Source organism: Patagioenas fasciata, chromosome 2 (genome assembly GCF_037038585.1).
Source record: "Patagioenas fasciata isolate bPatFas1 chromosome 2, bPatFas1.hap1, whole genome shotgun sequence".
NCBI classification, from domain to species: Eukaryota; Metazoa; Chordata; class Aves; order Columbiformes; family Columbidae; genus Patagioenas; species Patagioenas fasciata.
The window spans coordinates 50932304-50951646 of NC_092521.1; the positions used below are offsets into that span (position 1 = coordinate 50932304).

At 36.6% G+C, this 19343-nt stretch overlaps 1 protein-coding gene and 1 long non-coding RNA gene across 4 annotated transcripts in view; one reads left to right on the top strand and one right to left on the bottom strand.

The window, feature by feature from the left end:
- MIB1 (MIB E3 ubiquitin protein ligase 1) overlaps nt 1-19343 on the bottom strand; it is a 79761-nt gene that overhangs the window by 26983 nt on the left and 33435 nt on the right. For all 3 annotated transcript variants that reach the window (XM_065833098.2, XM_065833097.2, XM_065833095.2), the window contains exons 10-12: nt 18662-18769; nt 18115-18312; nt 15725-15876 (exon numbers count right to left, since the gene is read on the bottom strand). In XM_065833098.2, coding sequence (XP_065689170.1) covers nt 15725-15876; nt 18115-18312; nt 18662-18769 — 458 coding nt within the window. The remainder of the gene's footprint in view (nt 1-15724; nt 15877-18114; nt 18313-18661; nt 18770-19343) is intronic.
- On the top strand, nt 5906-11499 carry LOC139827171 (uncharacterized). The gene is made up of 2 exons (XR_011737453.1): nt 5906-6017; nt 7626-11499. It is a non-coding gene; the product is annotated as an uncharacterized lncRNA (long non-coding RNA).

A 19343-nucleotide genomic window follows, 5' to 3' on the forward strand; every position in this document is an offset into this window, starting at 1 on the left:
AGCAAGTCCCACCTGGACTATACCTGTCACATCAGCATCAGCTCTTCAGCCAGCTGGGTTGATGCAGAGAACACCTCAGGAACACACGATACCTGCAGCACAACAAGCTGCTCTGTTTTCTACAGCAGCTTCCCACAGGGTATCGTGTCATGTAAGCTCTTGATCTCCACCTGCCCAGCTCAGGGCTTCTGAAGATGCCATAAGGCTCTAGAGTATCTGCTGTGGATCATTTAAAAATCACAACAAACATTACCTGAAAATTTCTTGTGACTGACTGAAGCAATACAACCTCTGTGAGCGACAAGTAAAAGGTGAAACAACAATGACCTAATAAAAAACCCAAGGTCAAGACATTTGTTTTACAGCTGCAACTACAACTTGAGAAACGCTATGGGAACGCACCAACACTCAAATGTGCATTTCTCTAATTATAGCCAGCTTGTCTCCAACAAGGAGCTGTCCTAACCAATTCAGATGATATTTTATGTTCTTCAGTAAGGAAGTAAGGAAACCGCTAACTCCACAAAGAAAATAAAATTTAAAGTACATTCACACACTGTAACAGATGCATTGAGAAGTGAATATACTTCAGAAATACTATTGTTGCCATTTCTTTAACACCTTTTGTATTTGAGAGAGAAGATATTAATTGGCTTAATATTTTGTATGCTATGAAAAAAGTCACTCATCCTAACACATGTAAGAGTGCTAGACTTACCAGATCCTCTTTCAAATTTTTCTCTATTTAGTTTGCTGCCAAATACCTGAAAATTTTAATCTTAAGTTCAACTGTAAAATAGACTGTATCTTGCTTTCATAAAAATTAGATGCCTGCTACATTTCTGGATGCTTTTAAAATGCATTGGTCCTACTGAAAAAAAAAAAAAAAACCAAAAAAAAAACCCGAAGTACCAACAAAACAAACAAACAGCTTGTGTGCATAATAGATTTTTGTTACTTTTCACAGCGAAGCATCAGAGGACCAGTAACTACTCCTCAGCTCCGGTTGTGCAAGTTAGAGACCACATCTCTCTCCTCCAGACTAAATTACTGGGCAGCAGGATGGAAGGACAGTTTTATGGACATGAGACCTTAAAATTGTGCAAGATATGAATATGCTAGAAATGGCAAATTCTTCCATGATGCTCAGTGGCTGCGTCCTCCTTTTCATTAGCTGAGATGCAGTTTCTTTCAATGCACAAGATCCTGCTTCTTCCCACTCCAGCCTTCCTTCCTACAGCTATTCTATTTTGCAGGATTTTCTAGAGCTGCTGCCAAAATTTTGACAGCTAAGTGGCTACCATTCAGAACAGCACTCCCTGGAACAGGCATGCATTGTATCACAAAAAGTCATATTAGTGAATTAATGTTGCATGCCAATCACACGGTAATTCTTGATTCACTTTTCCACACTAAGTATTAAAGAAGTCGCCGAATTGTACCACTCCATTTCCAGCACCACAACACAGATGTGACCCTGAAAGCTTGCTTTCATCTTGTACACATTCAAACAGCCCACAGACTACTTGCACTGTCGTTGTATTGAAAAGATCAGGAAATCACCAAAACAGTAACCCCAACCATGAAATCAGCTGAAGAAAACTCTTCAGACCAGCACCTTCAGTGCATTCAACTGTTACAGATTACATGGCTAATTAAGCAGCTGCATAGATTACTCCTAAGATGCTTAAAACTCTTATTGAAATATTTAAATATTATTACTAAAGCATCACTAATGAAAAAAAAATATCTCTAACAGGTAAGCTTTGGCATTTGGAAGCAGGAAGCTGATAAAGATTTTGGGCCTTTTTCAGTTGGATGATCTTTGGCAATTTCTGAAATTTTCTAGATGGGACAACGAAAGAAAAACTTCAGGAAAAATTCGAGAGGAAGTTGCCTGAAAAGCTTTGAAAGGGGTGAGGAACCTGGTTCTTCTTTCACAGGAGCTAAGCAACTGCTCAGTGAAAAAGGTAATGAGAAAGCACATGTGTGTATAGGGGCCTCAGATCAAGGTATCTGTTGCTTTCCCAGGTCCAGCAGTTGGGGATACAGTGACTTATAAAGCCCATCATCATTCATATAACTCATCCCTATAAAATGACAGTCCAGGCTCTAGTAGTCAGAATTCATTTGGTAGAGGGTACATCCGTTTATACTGTGTTACACTAATTTAAGACGTGGAAGAACAACAGCAAATGCTGCTGCATGTACCTTTAATCTGACCTTGCCATAGGAGTACTTTTTTTTCTTTAATTCAGGTTTTTAGAGAGTCTGGAACCACGGTTTAACATATATATGACACATTTAGATTACAAATAATACCAGAGTGCAAATTCAACAGTGTAAATTTTGTATTTGCAACATAAAATGCCTCACAGATCTGAACAGTGCACTAATTCACTTTTAGACACAAAGAGCAGTTGTTTCAACTCCAGTTACCAATATTAGATATGCAAAAAGAAATGATTGTTACAACCAAAAGTTTTAACATATGGTACATTATTCATTATCAACCACATATAAAATCTCTTTCCTTATACAGTATTTTACAGAATTTTGACAGATGTTCACCAGCATTACCTGAGAATGCCACATACAATACAGGATTTATTTGAAAAATCTACAAGATAAAAGTACTTGTAAGCAAGATGAAACTAGCACATTGCTGTTTTAAAGATTCCAGATTCAGCATTCCTAACTGCAAAGGCATCCTTCCTCCCTGTTTAAAAAATATACATATAAAAAACAACTTAGAGACAATTCTCTGCTACCAACTGCAATTCGACTGCAGAGGGTTGGGATAGTGGTGAGGTGGTTTTATTTGCTTAGCCTTTTGAGGTTGGTTTGTGGGTTTTTTTGTTTTTGTGTTGTGGGTTTGTTTGGTTTTGATTTTGTTGGTTTGTGTTTGGTTTTTTTTGTTTTAAATAACAGATACTTGGACATTAAAAAAAAATAAAGGAGAGACTACTTCACTATCTGCACATTTAATTTAAATTGCTACTGAAAGATGCAATCCCACTTTTCTCTGCATTATGTTGGCACTACAGACATGTCGCTGTCTAGTGAGTGAAACAACCTGCCAGACTCTCGATGTGGCAAGTTTGATTTATGATGGATCAATGAGAGAATCCAGCTTACCCTGCAACTTCAAGATCACTAGAAGCCATAGGAATAAGTAAATGCTGAAGCCAGAGTTGCAGGGAGGGCAGACTGCCCTTTCAAGAAGCAAAGTCTTAGATCAGTGTAACTTACCAGTTATCATATGTCAAAGGGTTATAATGATTCAGTGCACTGTCTACTACAAGCTTCTCCACTCCCCCTGCCATTCTCCTCCCTCAGGTCAGCTTTTCACTGTCTCAGTGCAACATGGTTTCATAATTTATTTTACAGCAATCCTGGCTTGAAGTATTCTTCATTCACTCACACTCTGTACATCGCTTACTGCCACCCCGGCTAAACCTGTTCACCCGTTTCATCCTTGGTGAAGGAACAGATCAGATTTAAAGACAGTTTCCATTGTGAAGTTTTCTTTTAAGGCTAAGTGGTCTGACACGCATTTTACAACAAAAGAGAAGCAAGACTACTTTTTACTAAGCCCATTTTTGTCCTCTGACTACCACCTCTACTCAAAATCCCTCTCCCAGAAAAAACAACCTAGTCCCGAGACAGCATCTAAAAAGTCACCCCTTTTTGTTGGATTGCTTCTCATACAGAGTAGCACTCTAAGCCTGCTCACTGTGAAGCCAAAGAAATATTTGTACCAACATAGTGCAAGAAGTAACACAGGAGCAGGATTCTGCTATTTTTGGCAACGATACGATCTTCAGTGCACGTCAGCACACAACTGCAAGCCAAATCAGTTCCCTGCTCGGGTTCACACCACACTTGCCGTGCAGAACAGGGAGTTACATGGGACGAACAAAGAAAGAAATATTCCTCAGGAACAAGAAACAAGGAATAGAATAATACCTTAGACTGGTATTATTGATCAGGCTGTATCCAGAAATGAGAGTTTAATATTTCATATCTGACTGATAGCTGAGTTAGCACAAGTTTAAGTAGGCAGTGTGCAAGGATCTCTTGGTATTTGAAAAATTAATTTCAATATACGTGAAACTAAAGAAACAATAAGTTATATACATTTACATGGAATTCATAAAAACATATTCTGTATTAGCCTAGATCTTACACAACAAGTTTGTCTTTAGTGTATGATTATGAAATTGAACAGAGAGAAATGAAAAACATGTGACTTTTACCAGAAAGCTACACAGCAACAGAAGCTATAGGGTAAGCAGCTACCAATCACAGAACAAAAAGGAAAGTATAAATCAAAGATAGTGGTCTGTTCAGGACTTCATAATTCACTCTCTCCCCTACAGTACTGAACTGTAATATATAAGTACTGGTTACATCAACATTGATTGAGATGACATTTTCATTTAATAAGTTTGTTTAATTTTAGATTGAGAGATTTTCAGCTTTACCACTGTCCTTGTTCCTGAGCAGCGTAAGAATTTTGTCTGAAAAATATAGAGAAAGTCTTGAAGTATTCAGGTTCCTGACTGATATTTAAATGGCTAACTTTCAGTTACTTTATTATTTTCAGAAGAAAACATTGCATATACTCCCTATGAAAACAAAAATCCCTCTTTTCCTATTTTTAATGTGAAGTGATTAGTCTTGTTACAGGCCAATTCTGTGCATATCAAAGTCAGATGAATGGACTGAGCTGTTCCCTTGATTTCTTTTTTTATTATTTTCTTTAAAACATTTGAGTTTTTTCAAAGAACAGTAGTACCTCACTTGTACATGCATTTATTTTTTAAAAGGTAATTTTATGGCTAGGCAATATAAACAAAATACTCTGGAATTATTAAGCACAATAGTATGGAATTAATTTATTAATCCAGGGTTTTTCCAAGAATTTCTATTGACTTCAATACGGAAACGTGGGGTCACAAGTTGTTATTTATAAAAATAACAGTATGATTTGTAGTTGAAAACTTAAACCTAGATGCAGAACAAGGCCGCTTAGACCGCAGGTTGATCTGCATGTTGTTAACCCATGGCATTTTTCACCGCTCAAGAAACCAGGTTACACAACCTGCCGTGGCAGCACAGGATATTTATTGTTCTATATCTGTGTGAAGCCTTTCCCTTGCTACTAGCAGGGCTGCCTTTTTTTTCCCCCCTTCTTTCTCTCTCTCTCTCTCTCTCTCTCCCCCCCTACACCCCCTCCAACGTTTCTAAGTATAGTGACAACCTCATCAGGGTTTACTAGTAGCAGCGCAAGCTCAGTGAAAAACCTGGGAAATCTAACTGGAAACACGAGCGAGAGAGCTTTATTTGGCAGTGCTAAAAAAACCTGGGGACAAATGGCTGGGTGGAAGTGCAGGCTGCACAATCAATCGGCAGAGAGCTGGATAGACGCTCCCTCCGCCACCGGATCGACAATCGACAGCTGAGAGACTATTTTTTGCAATGGTTGACTAAATATGGTCAGGGAAGAGAGAGGCACAAGAGAGCCTGTTTGCCTGGGAGTGCATGTTTCAAATGCTTAGCTGCCTATAAAGCCGTAACAGTTTTGCTGGTGCCCTCTGAGTGGGAAATACGGCCGGTGGCTTCTGTAGGGTGCGTGCGGGAGCCCTGACCTCGCTCGCTGTCTTGACCTCTGAAGATGGAAAGTAGCTTCACCACAGACCTGCCTACAGTTAAGCCTGGAAACATAACCTCAAGCAAGAAAAGATGCAGTGCAATATCTAAGGAACTAGAAGAAACCAATATTTGCCGGGGGAGGGGGGAGACGATTGCGCTTTTTTTGGTGCTTTTTTTTTTTTTGGAAGCGACTCCAACTTTTGGGGGCTTGGTTTTGCCTTTTTCTTTTTTTTTTTTTTTTGGTTGGGTTTTTCTTTTTGCCTGTGATTATTTTCATCTGACAGTGGGCTAAGTTCACCTTCCCTTGGCTTCCTAGCATCTATCCTTGGAGTCCTAACTCTCAGTCCAGCAGACATAAGGTATAATTTCTATACAACATCATCCATATTTTAACATTCCAAGAAAAGGCAGCAGGTGCCAATTAGGCACCAGGGTCTTTATGCTTTGGTTTTGGGTTTTTTTGCCTTTTAAGTTTAATCTATTTAAGGTGGTGAGGTACTGTATGCACCGACATGGGCCCCCCCTTGCCTCCCCCTCCCCTGTAATGAAGAGCTGATTCAGCGAATAGAGTGAGCGAGCACTCAGGATGAGATGGCTGCTGCTGATGTGTCTCTAGGTCATTACCTCTCTTCCAACTGCAAATGCTGCATGATACTAAGCTTACAGGTAACAGAACATCAGGAGACCTGAATTATTCTGCACGTTTAAAGGATGCCTATGACTTTCTGCATGTGTAACTTATTTACTAAAATGTTTTTGTTTTGGTTTGGTTTTTTTTTAATTATTGTTATATTAATCCCTCTACTCTGGGAGAAGCTTAATTTTTAGTGTGTTAAAGTATCAAGCATTTGTAGTGTAAAGAGCAGGTTGAAAGAAAACATTAGTCCAAATTTCATAGCAAAAAAAACAACTTGCTTGGTAGGCATTCTTTTTAAAGAAGATAAACTCAAAAACTGCAATGCCATTAACTGGTTGTTCACCTCAGTAAAATATATTCTTATCTTCCTATGCACAACTAAAAGGAAATTACCAACTTTAAAAAGAAATTCTAATAAAGAGTGTGGTGGTGCAATCCTGAGCTCTCAAGTAGGTCTAAGCAAATTTTTCAAGGTGTTTTATCTCAGATGCACATGGAAACAACCTACTTTAAAACTAGAATGTGACTGCTGTGATTCTAATGCTGCATTGCTGTTTCTCCTTGTAGTACTGTGCTCGCTCCTGCTACACTCTGATTTGCTCTCTATCAGCTGCACCAGGTTTTTGTCATGAGCTGCAGAAATACTTACTTCCTCTGCTCTCGGCTTTCCTGATGACTATTACATTTACTAATTGTTAGGCTTATTTCAAATTTACTTTCTAATGCTGTAAAGACAAAGCTTACTCTTTACTGTAACCCAAATCAACTTCTGAAATACAAATTAAGCAACCATTAGCTCTGACAGTCCCTTAGAAGTCAAACCCGTGCTGCACATCAAATATTTAACTACCATTCCAAACCAAGGTGCACAGATTCTGATAAGACAGAGTTAAACTTGGCATTTGTTTCTCTGAGGGTTTGTTTAGTTTTGGTTTGGTTTTTTTTTTTTAGCTGTCATAAATATTTCAAGATTTTGACTGAAGCAGGTGAGTGCCAATTTCAAAAAAATGAGAAAAGCTGCTTGCAGGAGCATAGAATAGGTATTAGCTTTCACACGTGACCTTTGGCCTAACAATCCAAATCCTGTCACAGCAGTTAGAGGTTGTTTTCTTAACTCAATGTCATCACCTTTATGATAAGCAGGATCACCAGTGGCATGTGCTTTTTTTTTTTCTTTGAAACCACTCTAAACTACAGCAGAAATAATTGTAAAACTGCAAAGATTTCGCAGAATACTGGATGAGATGCAAAAAGCACAGAAGTGGGGTTGGGGAGGGTAGGAAAATAAGTTTATAACTTCCATATTAGACAAGTTTATACTTCCCTTTAGGACACCAGATGCAAACTGCACACCAGCATGGAAATCTGCTAGAAGAGCTGGGAGGACGCTGAAGTTTTTCAGTGGAATACAACAACGAATTCCAAGAAAACACGTTGCAAAGCTACCAGCAATTCAAATCTCCTCTCAGAACAAACAGCAAGAGGCGGCAAAAATCTGGAAAAGCACATTTAATGTCCGTGCCATGCCAGAACAACGAACTTTAACCGTCTTTAAGCCGCTATGCAGGTAAATTGCACTGCAAACATCAGTTAGAATAATAAGTTTATTTTCTACCGTCAGTTAATTGTAACATTGTTCTTCGAAAGAATTGTCAGGCTGAATTTTACTCAATGGCAGCAACGGAAAGCAGCAAAATACTTTTAAAGGTTCATCTGACAGCTCCGTGTGTACCTGCCCAGAGTACATACTTCTTTATGTACCCATATGAACATACAATGCTATGGAATGTAAAGAAGTATGTATTTTTGGCAGGCATGGAACTACCAGTAAGAGGAAACTAAACAGCTGTTGGAAGAAACAGGTTTCTCTCTCATTTGAGTGACATTCACCTGACAAATTAACTTGCTAAGGGTCAGCTGGTATTGCCAAAATAACTCAGACTTGTTAGTAACAAATCACAAAACATGAAATTAAGTGACTATAAAAGAAGAATTGTTAACAGCTGATAAGCAGAACACAAGCTGTAAACAAAGAATTCAAAACAAGGTTGGAAATCGAACCCTTGAAATGCATTATCAAGATCGCAGCATAGCTGCAAAAGTTATCATTACCAGTACTCCTCACTTAATAGATCCTAAGCTAATCTTAAAAGCCTGATTATCAAAACATATCTCATTAAAAGCAAGCCATAGTTTGATTAATCACTGCCAGTTCTGTGTACTTCAGATGGTAGTATTTAAATTTACATCTGCCACAAAATATTTAATCTACAGGTTGCAATAAGACACAAGTAGAAACAGCTAAGAAATTAAGGCTGTGATTTAAAGAAAAGGAGTATAATAACTGAGTATAATCACTTCTGCAATTTAATATATGAGACTTAAGTTAGAATTTTCTCCAAATCAGCACTTATTATGCTCACTGAGCTCTTCGATACAAAGTGCAGTGTCAGGTTTATGCACAGAAAGTAACAATACAGAGATTTCTAGGCCACAGTTGCTAGTCAGCGGATTAAAGCTATTGACAGATTCCTAAATGAAAACACAAATGACAACCACAACCTAAAAGGTAAGTTACCTTAAATACTATTTTCAAATAAGCTAAATTTATTTTAAATCAAAAATTAAGACAATTGGCTATGAAAATATGACTTTGTAGCATCCCCAAAATCATAAAAAACTACATGAGAAATAGTCCTGCAACAATTTCCAGTTCTAAAAGCAGTATTGATTGAAATATACCAGTGCATACCATCCCTGAATAAAGACACTCAACAACAAATTCAATAACAAAGAAAAATATGAGGAAAGACCTCCTGGTTCATCAATCCAGCCATCCCTATTCATGACAGCAGCCTCCTAAAAGCAGTTATTAAATAGGATACATCCATGATAAGCAGGTACGTTTGGCCCAGATTAAAATTTCTAACTGTACCCTGCTGTGCTTACTAAAATGTCTGGGAGAAATGAAAGGGGGAAAAACAAAAAAGGCAAAGTAACATTTTTAAATGGAGAATCTTTTTTTTAAATACTCACATAATTATCAAATTGCTATTACTATACATACCCTGCTATTTTTATTACTGGAACTACAGAATACTACATGGAAGAATAAATTCTCTTATCAGAACCATTTTCTTAAGTAAAATATTAGTACTTGTTTTAAAGCTATTTCTCTTATGAGAAGATACTTTGGCATGAAGAGTACAGTATCTTAACATCTAAATTAAAACCTGGTTTATAGTGGGAAACAAATCAAATCATAGTAGCTTTTCTAAATGTAGCAATGCTACTGAACTTGCTCACGCTCACAAAAACAATTTGGTATTATCAACAGCTTTACAGAGGGGTTAATTGCTCTAAGCATTTACTACTTTTCCTGAGGAGTTCCTGTCCTCACCATGTATGGATTTGGCTTCCACTATATATATAACGAGACCAACTTTTTAACAGCTTAAATTTATTTAAAAGGTTTTTGGCAACAATTAATCATGTTGTGTTCTTTCTTGTGTCTTTGTATAACATTGCAATGCTATTCTGAAACAAAATGACAGTTCAGAGTGATACAAAAGTTAAAATTACATGTTGACATTGCTTCCTGCTAGTTCATGTTAGCATATCTCTAAGAATACATATCTAGTCACTCTAAAATGTCACATCCATCACTTAGATCAGCTGTTCAGTTTTAACTGAGCACACGCTGAACTTTGGGCATCTGCTGACACAGTTGTAACTCAAACATTTCAACTGTGTGACTGACAGGGATAACAGATGCTGACATTATCAAATGCTACGCGGCTTTTTTCCACGGCCGTTTTTTGTCCCGATATGGCCAGTACATGAAACTCTATTGCCATCCAAAAGCGCACTTGAGCAGCTGTATCTGTAAAACAGTTCCTGTATAACCGGTAAAAATAGAAACTAACTTTATAGCCATCTTTAATGCTTAAGTCCAAGTGACACACCTGCTATGTTTCTATTAGGATACATGGTGTTGGGAATATATTTACATAAATCTTCTCACCAGCATCAGACTACGCAACAAACAGATGTAGACCATACTTGACATACTCCTTACTAGTGAATGGCTTGAACTAAGGTTGCCCCCTACTTCCCACTGCAGTCAAAGCTCAAAAAGAATTCAGTGTACAACATAAAAAAGCTACGTGAGCATGCACATATATAGTAAGGGCCTTAATTCAGAAGAAATCAGATGCAACCCCAGATAATTCTTTAAAAGCTGTATTTTTCTTGCATTAAATGTTTTTACACACACGATCAGGGTTAAAAAAAAAAAAAAAAAAACGATCCTGCTATATTATATAATCATTCCTAAAATGTTAATACTAACCAGAAGTATAGTAATGGAACTGAAAGCACTTGACATTTATACTTGTGCTAACCAACTACAGCATTAGAGCAGCTGGGAAAGGGAACCTGCCAGAAATTGAATGGGGGAAGGGTTGGAGGAAACCGAAACCTTCTTTCCAGTGAAGCTTCACATAAAGAGGCAAAGGAGCTCTACGTGAGCAGAAATTATAAGACTGCAGTTTCTCGTCACTACTCTAGAATTTCATTATTGCAGACAGAGAAAAGTTAAACCTGTAACTATGATTTGAGACTCATCCAAAGAGCCCCAAGGAAATACTCAAGGAAGGAATGAACGTGTACAGGCCTTTCTGGTACACACATCTTCATTTTGCTGTCTCCAAATCAGTGAAGGAATTTAAATGTGCACTGACTAGAAACAAAACATGTAACAGAGAAGAAAACCACATGTTCTTTGTGAATTGTTCATGTACTTAAAAACATGTTACTGAATTATAACCTTCCTGCACTCCAATGCTTTGCTAAAGCTGGTAAAATGGAACCAAATCACCTCTTCAATGGATTTGGTCCCCTTCAACCAGCTGTAGCTATGCATTGATCACTACAGGATTTCTCACATTTTTAAAACTGGACATTAACTTCGCTGAGTGTAATTATGCAGTTCTCTTTGTAGCTGAGTTCAGTTATTCTAGGCAGCTTGAGGACAGAACGTAATGAGGAGTGTAGCAAATTCTGCATTCCAAAATTTCAAGGTTTTATTTGTAAATAAACAGTGACTGGTGTCTAATATTCTGTCCACATACAGCGAAAAATGATCTCTTACAACATTTCCAAAGAAGAGAGGTAAACACTTAAATAAACACATTTTCCAATGATTTATTGTCTCTTGCATTTTTGTTGCTCTGTTACACAGTTAACAAAAAAATGTTATCAAAAGGAAGGAATCATGAGCAGCATTGGCAATGGAAGAAAAGTCTGCTTTCCTGTGCCTTCCCCAGCCCCTTTTTTTTAATTGCACTAGGGAGGAAACTCAGAGTAGGAACTGTATTTGCCATCTTGCACATGCTGGGCATATTATTTACTATTTAAAGATAATGAATTTGTCACTGACCTCAACAGCTACAGGCTAATCTGCTATCTAATTATACGTCTCTCCAAATCAACTTGAACAAAAGTCTACTTTCAAAGCATTTTCTGACATAATACTTTAACAAGAGGTTTTAGGAGCATGCTTTTCTGTACTCAGCTTCAACTAAGTCTCAAGCCACACTTACAGTCGGAACTGCAAATACAAAAGCAAAAAAATCCTTTTTACTGGTTTAGGAATAATTGTACAACTCTTCTATTACTTGACTCTATGAGAACCTCCGTGACAATACAGCATAAAGGTCCCTGAGACTCATTAACACTAGACACAGGTGAGAAACCCCACCTCCCAAATACATTGCCAAAACCAGTTCCAAATTCCACTGCCAACCACTTTAAACCATCTGCAAGTCTAAATACGAGGAGAGATCTACTAAACAAGAAAAACACGGGGGGAAAAGTATAATTCCATTTTAAACCATAATCTTCTGCTTACTAGTTTATTAACATAAAGATGACTTACTCCTTGCTATCAGACAGCAATATAGGAAATCTGCACATCTTACCCCAATATCTTTTTTTTTTTTTTTTTTTTTTTTATTTGAAGTCCAGCAGAATGTATTGCTCTGAAGAACAAGCTGTGCGCATGTGCAAAGTTGGGTCAGCTCTAAAAGCAGCCTCTTATTTCAGATGCTAGCTGCAGTGTGAATAAAGCTCTCTTCACAAGACACAATGCAAATCTAAAACTAACTGGGGCAACAGATATAAAATACGCCTACACTTCACAGTCAAGTCTTCAGCTCAAAAAGCCGAAGTCACAGGTATACAAATAGATCAAACATAACCAAGAGCTGATAACATGGAAAAGATAACCAACCTTTATGGTATTTTCAAATTTTACTCTCTTTTTTCAGTCTGAAAAATCTCATTAATACTGAACGGGCAAAGTCTGTCAAGCTTTGAGGTTCACAGTACTTTGAAAAGAGCCCAAAATAAATGCACTTTTAATGTGACAGATCAGTTAAAAATCAAGAACAAGAAACCATGTATTAAACAAAATCTTAACTTCCTCACACTTCATTTCAAAATTCTTTTTTAGCTCTATCTCCCATGTTAAAGTTTAAAGCTACCTACAACAATGTCCAGTTTACATTTCAACATTACATGTTAGCATGAAAACCAAAAGTTCTGTTTCTATACCAATTCACAAGCTATGAATAGAAGCAAATTATTAAAAGGAGAAATGTACCACTAATAGTAAGACGCTCACCTAAACACACTACACCTCGACTTCTGGAAAACACTGCCAAACCGTCACAGAACATTAAGTGCTAAGAAATATCTAAGCTATTTGACATAAATTGTTACATTTCTTATAATACTTACCTAATAGTCAAATACTTAAAATGGATTATAAATATTAATTTTCATACAAAAAAAACCTCAAAATGTTCTTCTCAGCACAGTTTGTATGGGGTTTGGTTTGTTTGTTTGTTGAGATTTATCTTCCTACTGTTAGTAAAAGTCAGAACTCAAGCAAGAAGCAGAACAGGTTTTACACTGAAAATAAAACTGGTTCTAAATACCTACTTGATACCAACTGTAAAAAATTCTATAGAAATCTAGTTCACCTTATTGTGGTATCCACACGCTTAACACATGCATTTATTTTCTTATCACTAAGGGAGATGGATGTGGACTTCAGCAATACTTACATACATGGTATTTTATTTTCATAAGTATAGATAAACACACATATGCATACATGCTCATATACAAATAACTATTAATTTTTACAAAATATTTCTATATTTAACCTTAAGGGGAATGTAGTGCCCTGTATTCCACATAAGGCACCACAGCCTGAAGCCACAAAACCTCCAGTTTAGGTGTAGCACTAAAGCTTAGATTAGGAAAGATTGGTCCTTAAGGAAGGTTTCTAGCAGAATACATTATGTACTGCTTGTGACCCATACCAGCTACAAGCTAAAGTTCAGAGGGTTATTTATAACAGTGGTTTAAATAGCTTGTGCTTAGTGCATTTAACAGATTCGTAATATCCATTGTTCTACATCAGATTAGAAAAATAAAGTGGCAAACATAAAACCTCTGTTTTCAGTCAGAAACAGGCCAGTGGTAGAACTCCAGAATCAACAATGAAATAAAAGACTAAAGTCTTCAAGCAAATAAAACTTAGTTCCTAAATGAATCAAACTACTATAATGAACTGGGGGAGGAAAACACAACTTGTTCAAAATAGATTTCTTTTGGTTTCACTTCCATTAATATCTTTCCAGGCTGGTATGTAAAATATCTAATGCTGTGAACAAATGAAACTACTACTTCCGTGATGAAGACAACATTCTCTCTTTTTACATGCTTCAGAAGTGCTCAGATATAACTGCAACCAAAAAAGTAGATATCTAACAGCTTTAGATATCTGTTCTAGATGCAAGTGAAACACCATGTATGGGGGAATGTACACAGGGGTCAAACCACCAATACCAGAACTATATGCCTACTCCTCCAATAAAAAAAAAAGGATTCTGGGAAAAATTGCATTATACCTCACATTCTATCAACCAGCAAATTGCCACAGTCTGAACTACAATCAATTCCACCAAAGAAGAAACTCGCTGCTCCTAAAACATTCACCCACAGAAAAACCTTCATTATCCCTATGAAGAGCTTTTTTTTTTTTTTAATACACTTCCCCTGCATCTCACATTGAGATCAAAATCACACAAACCAATTATCACAAGAGCATAAGAAAAACATTACAGAACAAAAAAAACTAACAAAAAGTACCCTGTCTAGGTAACCGGAGACAGAAACAGTACTCCCAGCTAATGCTGTTATGTAAATATGGAGAATTCACATTAAGTGAAGAAGCTACGAAGTCAGACTTGAAAGAACTGTCTTCTGAATACCAAAAATAAGTTCCCTTCACTTAGTCCTTGATATGTTCTCTTACAGACTTTCTATGAGCACATTATAGGAAACAGCAAACATTTATTGTTTCTATCAACACTTCCAACCACTACTTTTACTTTGTGAAGTGTGATTCTATTCCATATACATATATAAATACTCATGTTTACTTCTTAACTATTAGTCTTGACAGCTACGTTCCAAGAGACTAACCCAGATTTTATGCCCATGCAGTCTCATTTGTACAACTTGACTCAATTGAAAAGCAGAATTTAGTATTAAACAAGCACATTTCTTACTTCATGTAAACTATATTGAATTCTCCACCATATGATAAAATACTATTGAAGTCTTGCTAGAATGACAGTTCTGAAGAATACCATTTATCCACAATTTAACAAGCAACCAGTAATGTAGCAAGTTTTCCATTAAGTTCTATCTATGCCAAATAGTTTTTGAAAGCTCTCTTAATTGATGACAATGTAAATGTACAGAATGCAGCTAACACAAGACAAATTATGTCTTAAAACTAACATTTTCAGATGAGCTGCTATATAACAGCTGAAATAGAAAATTCCTTCTATACATACTTCTAAGAAAACAAATTTAAATGCTTCTTATAGCGACATATAATTTAATGCAACAATCCTAAGATGACTTTATAACTACATGGTATATTTAATAATTATTCACAAATAAGTATTCCTTAAAAACTCAAATCCCTTTCCCAAATCCAATATTCAAGAAGGGAAACATTTTGACAAATCCTATCTTAAGATCTAACTTAATAACTTACTTATCAAAACATTTATTGGCAAAGTTTTATAGCCACCACAGGAAATTTCTCAGGGATTTGGAGTTACCTGAATGCAGTATTGAACTGAGCAAACTAGTAGCTTCATTCTAATAATGGTTTCCCTAGTGTCAGAAAGACGCATTTCTAAGTAACTTGAAAATTTAAGAAATATAATTACAAGCAGGTTTAAGGATATTTTTTTTTTAAAGAATACCACAATTCTACCCTCTCATGCACTTGTTTTCCTTTTACAAACGATAAAATAATTTTTAAAAACAATTCTTTACCTAGGATTTCCTCTTAATGCAGCATGGTGAAGAGCATTGAACCCATTGTTGTTGGTGATGGTAACATCTGCTCCAGCTTCTAACAATACAGCAAGGATGTCATCACGCTTTTTACTTATTGCATCATGAAGTGGAGTGTCACCCTCAGAATCCTAAAACCAGAAACAGCTTACATCATTTTTTGCATGCATCCACATTAAAGAAAAAAGATGCTTAAATACCACTAGGAAAACTGACTACACAAACACAGAACAGTTCTTCAGACCTAGAAGTGCTGCTGTACTGCAGAGTTCAGAGCAAGCTGCTTCTGATCTTGCTCTGGTTTTGCAAATGCTTTAGTGGGTAATCCCCGCCAGGGCTTCAATATTCTGCAATTACACTGCTACCAGAATTCAAACCCAGAGCTCAATATGCCTCACATCTGATAGTTCTGAAGCTGCTGGTCATCAACTTCTCTTTGCCTCATATCCAGATGGAGCTGATGCCCAAGTTACAATTTACGAGCAACAGGACGGCAACAAAAACTAACACAACAGAGAGGAGACTAGTCAGGCAGAAGGAGACAGGAATTTTGAGTAATGAACACTGAGATTAAGCCAGCAATTAACTGTTTAAAAGACAATACCAAAAAGATGGTGTGAAATAAAAGCCTAAGCAAATCAAAATAAAATGCAGTCCACATAATAAACTTAGGCACATCTGTTGTTTTAACTGGAGCAGATCACTTTCCATGAAGCAAAGGCCAATGTCATAAGCACTATGAAGCTTTTCAAGTTGTCATGGCTAATACCAGATTACATCACACAAGGTACACGGAAATATTTCAGTCCGTAATTGAACAGGCAAATAATTTATATTTTTAGCTTGACATTTTATTTTTCAAATATCCCAAATAAGGGAAAAATACTTTTTACTCCTAGAAGTCTTTTGTACATTAATTATTAGAGGATCCAAATGGTTGGACTGGAAAGGAATGCACTAGACTAGGAGTGAGAAAACACATCCATTTAAGCTTATTTGCTACTATATGAGCAAACTCTCTAGATTTATGCTTCCAGTAAAATTCTAACACCATATAAGTCAGGAAGTCTTTTGTCACTGACACTGACTCAACTGCTAACTGATTAACACAGAACTGAACACTTTAGTAATACAACAATATGAAAACAGATCTTCACAATCTTCGCAGTGAGAATCAAAAACTGCCAAAATAATTGCCAGAATACAGAAGCATTTGAACCAGTGAGAACAAGTTTGCCAAAACTAAATTAGGTAGCTTTTATCTGGTTTAATTTATCGTATTTTCTGAATTTACTGTTTACAGACTAACATGTTTCTATTTACACAGTGCACTGGCTTGAGTAGTGGTGTGCTGGCCAGTTAAATTCCAGTCATGCCTCAGTCTGACTCCCCTGTGCTCTCATCCACCAAATCAATCGTCCACTCACATCTGCACATCAGAGTTCCTCTGCACACACAGGATCTGAAAATTCATTATTTTCAATTACAATTATATTTTCCAGATGGAGTTTCATAGTGCCATTCTACTAAATTTTTCAATTCAAACAGACTTTATAATTTAAAGTCAGGCACATCCACTTGGGCTACCCATATATTATACAGCATTTTATGATATACAGTCACCCTTTATTTGGCTCAGCACATCAGACTCATTATTTCTACTGCTTAACAAATACTAAATAGGGTCAGGAAGGACATTAGCTGGCTAACAGCTCAACCTCAGCAAGATCAAGACAGTACCTACAAATCCAGGTAGAAGCAGATAAACAAACAATCACTATATTCATTAATTTCAAGACCTTCACAACAGAGGGTTGCATTCATATGCTTCAGTTTCCACCATGTTCATCATAGATCAAACTCCCTGTGAAATTATGCTACTTGAAGTCCTGTGCATGAGGGCTTTTCAGATAAAAGGCTGAACATTTACATGAAAATTTGGCTAAATAGTTCTATCAGTGATATATCAACTCTGAAAAAAGTTTACTTCTAACAAAACATTCCACAGTACCATCAGCCAAAAAATGCAAAGCTGTATCTTGCAGAAGGAGCAGATAGCCGTGGATTTGACAGAGGATTAATTAATCTGGAGAGAAAGTTAACAATTACAGATAACTACAGTCTATGAAAACATCAATTAACATCAACTGGCTAGAATAAATCTGGTGCCTATATAGCTATCAAGAAAACAAAGAGATTCAATACTATTTTTATTACATCTGATCACATGTGGGGGTAGAGGTTGGGACAAATAACTTCACAAGGTCTGTTCCTTTCAATCTCATTTTCCACAATTCTTCTATCACCTACACACAGCAATAATAAAATTCAGTAGCTAAAAAGTGCATCAACAGTAATATTTACTCTACCTGGAGACTAGGATGGCAGCCAAAGTCCAGTAAAGTCTTCACAACCTGCAGATGACCTTTGTTGACAGCAATATGAAGAGGGGTCTGCCTGCGTTTGTTGCGAGCGTTCAAATCTGCGCTGCCTCGGTGCAAAACCTCTATCACAGCACCCTCATCACCGAAGGCTGCGTGATGGACAGCTCTGTCTCCATCTTTGTCCTGAAACAGAAACATTAATTCGAGTCAGTGTATTCTACATTTCCTTCGCATTTAAACAGCAAGATTAATTTAAGCTGAACAATTGTGCATATTTGATTGCTTTAAAGAGAAAGAAAAATTAGACAACCATGATACCATTAAAATACCTAATTAAAATAATTTCTCAAGCCACAGCAATAGGGGATTGAGAGTCTGTTTGTATATAAACATACATTTTCTATGACATGTGATATTCTATACCATACGCAGCTATTGCTCTGAATGTATTTCTACTACAAAATCACCACTCTATGTAGCGAAGTTTAAAACTTAAGGAGACACAAAGTGTATTTTGAAATATTTAGGTTACCTCTGCTTCTACATCCACGTTCTGTTTCAAAAGCAACTTCAAAATGTCAACATGGCCATTCTGACTAGCGGCTTGCATAGCTGTGTGTCCAGCACATTGTCCATTCACCTGGAAGCACATAAATTATTCGAGATAAGTTGCAAGAAACACACACATACCTGTGAGATGCTTCAGCAGTATACATGCAAGTGTATCAGTACTACATGATTAGACAAGTTGGTAAAAGGAACGTGACAGAACAGCACAGATACAAAAATATCAAATCAACAATTTTTAGACAGCTGCCTTTCTAGCACATATAGATGATCTCCTGCCTCTTTTCTACTTCATTTTTACAGCACTAGCCAGACTGAAGAAGTAAGAAATGGATTTATTTCAAACATTAAGACCTTAATGATAGTTCGATTAAAAACCTTCATATTTGGGTTATTTTAAATGCAAGATTTTAAGAACAAGTCTCAGATTGATACCAGTCCTCTGCTCTATGGCATGTTTAACTTCATTTTCTAATTTATGAAAACAACAGGAGTCAGTCTGAACAAAATATCATGTTTTGTATAATCTTGAGCTACAAATCAATCATCAGAACAGTTTTAGTCTCTTATCTACAAGAATTACTACCGCTGTAGTGAGAAAAACATCTGATTGTGATTTTAAAACACATTCCCTGAGCCAAATCCTA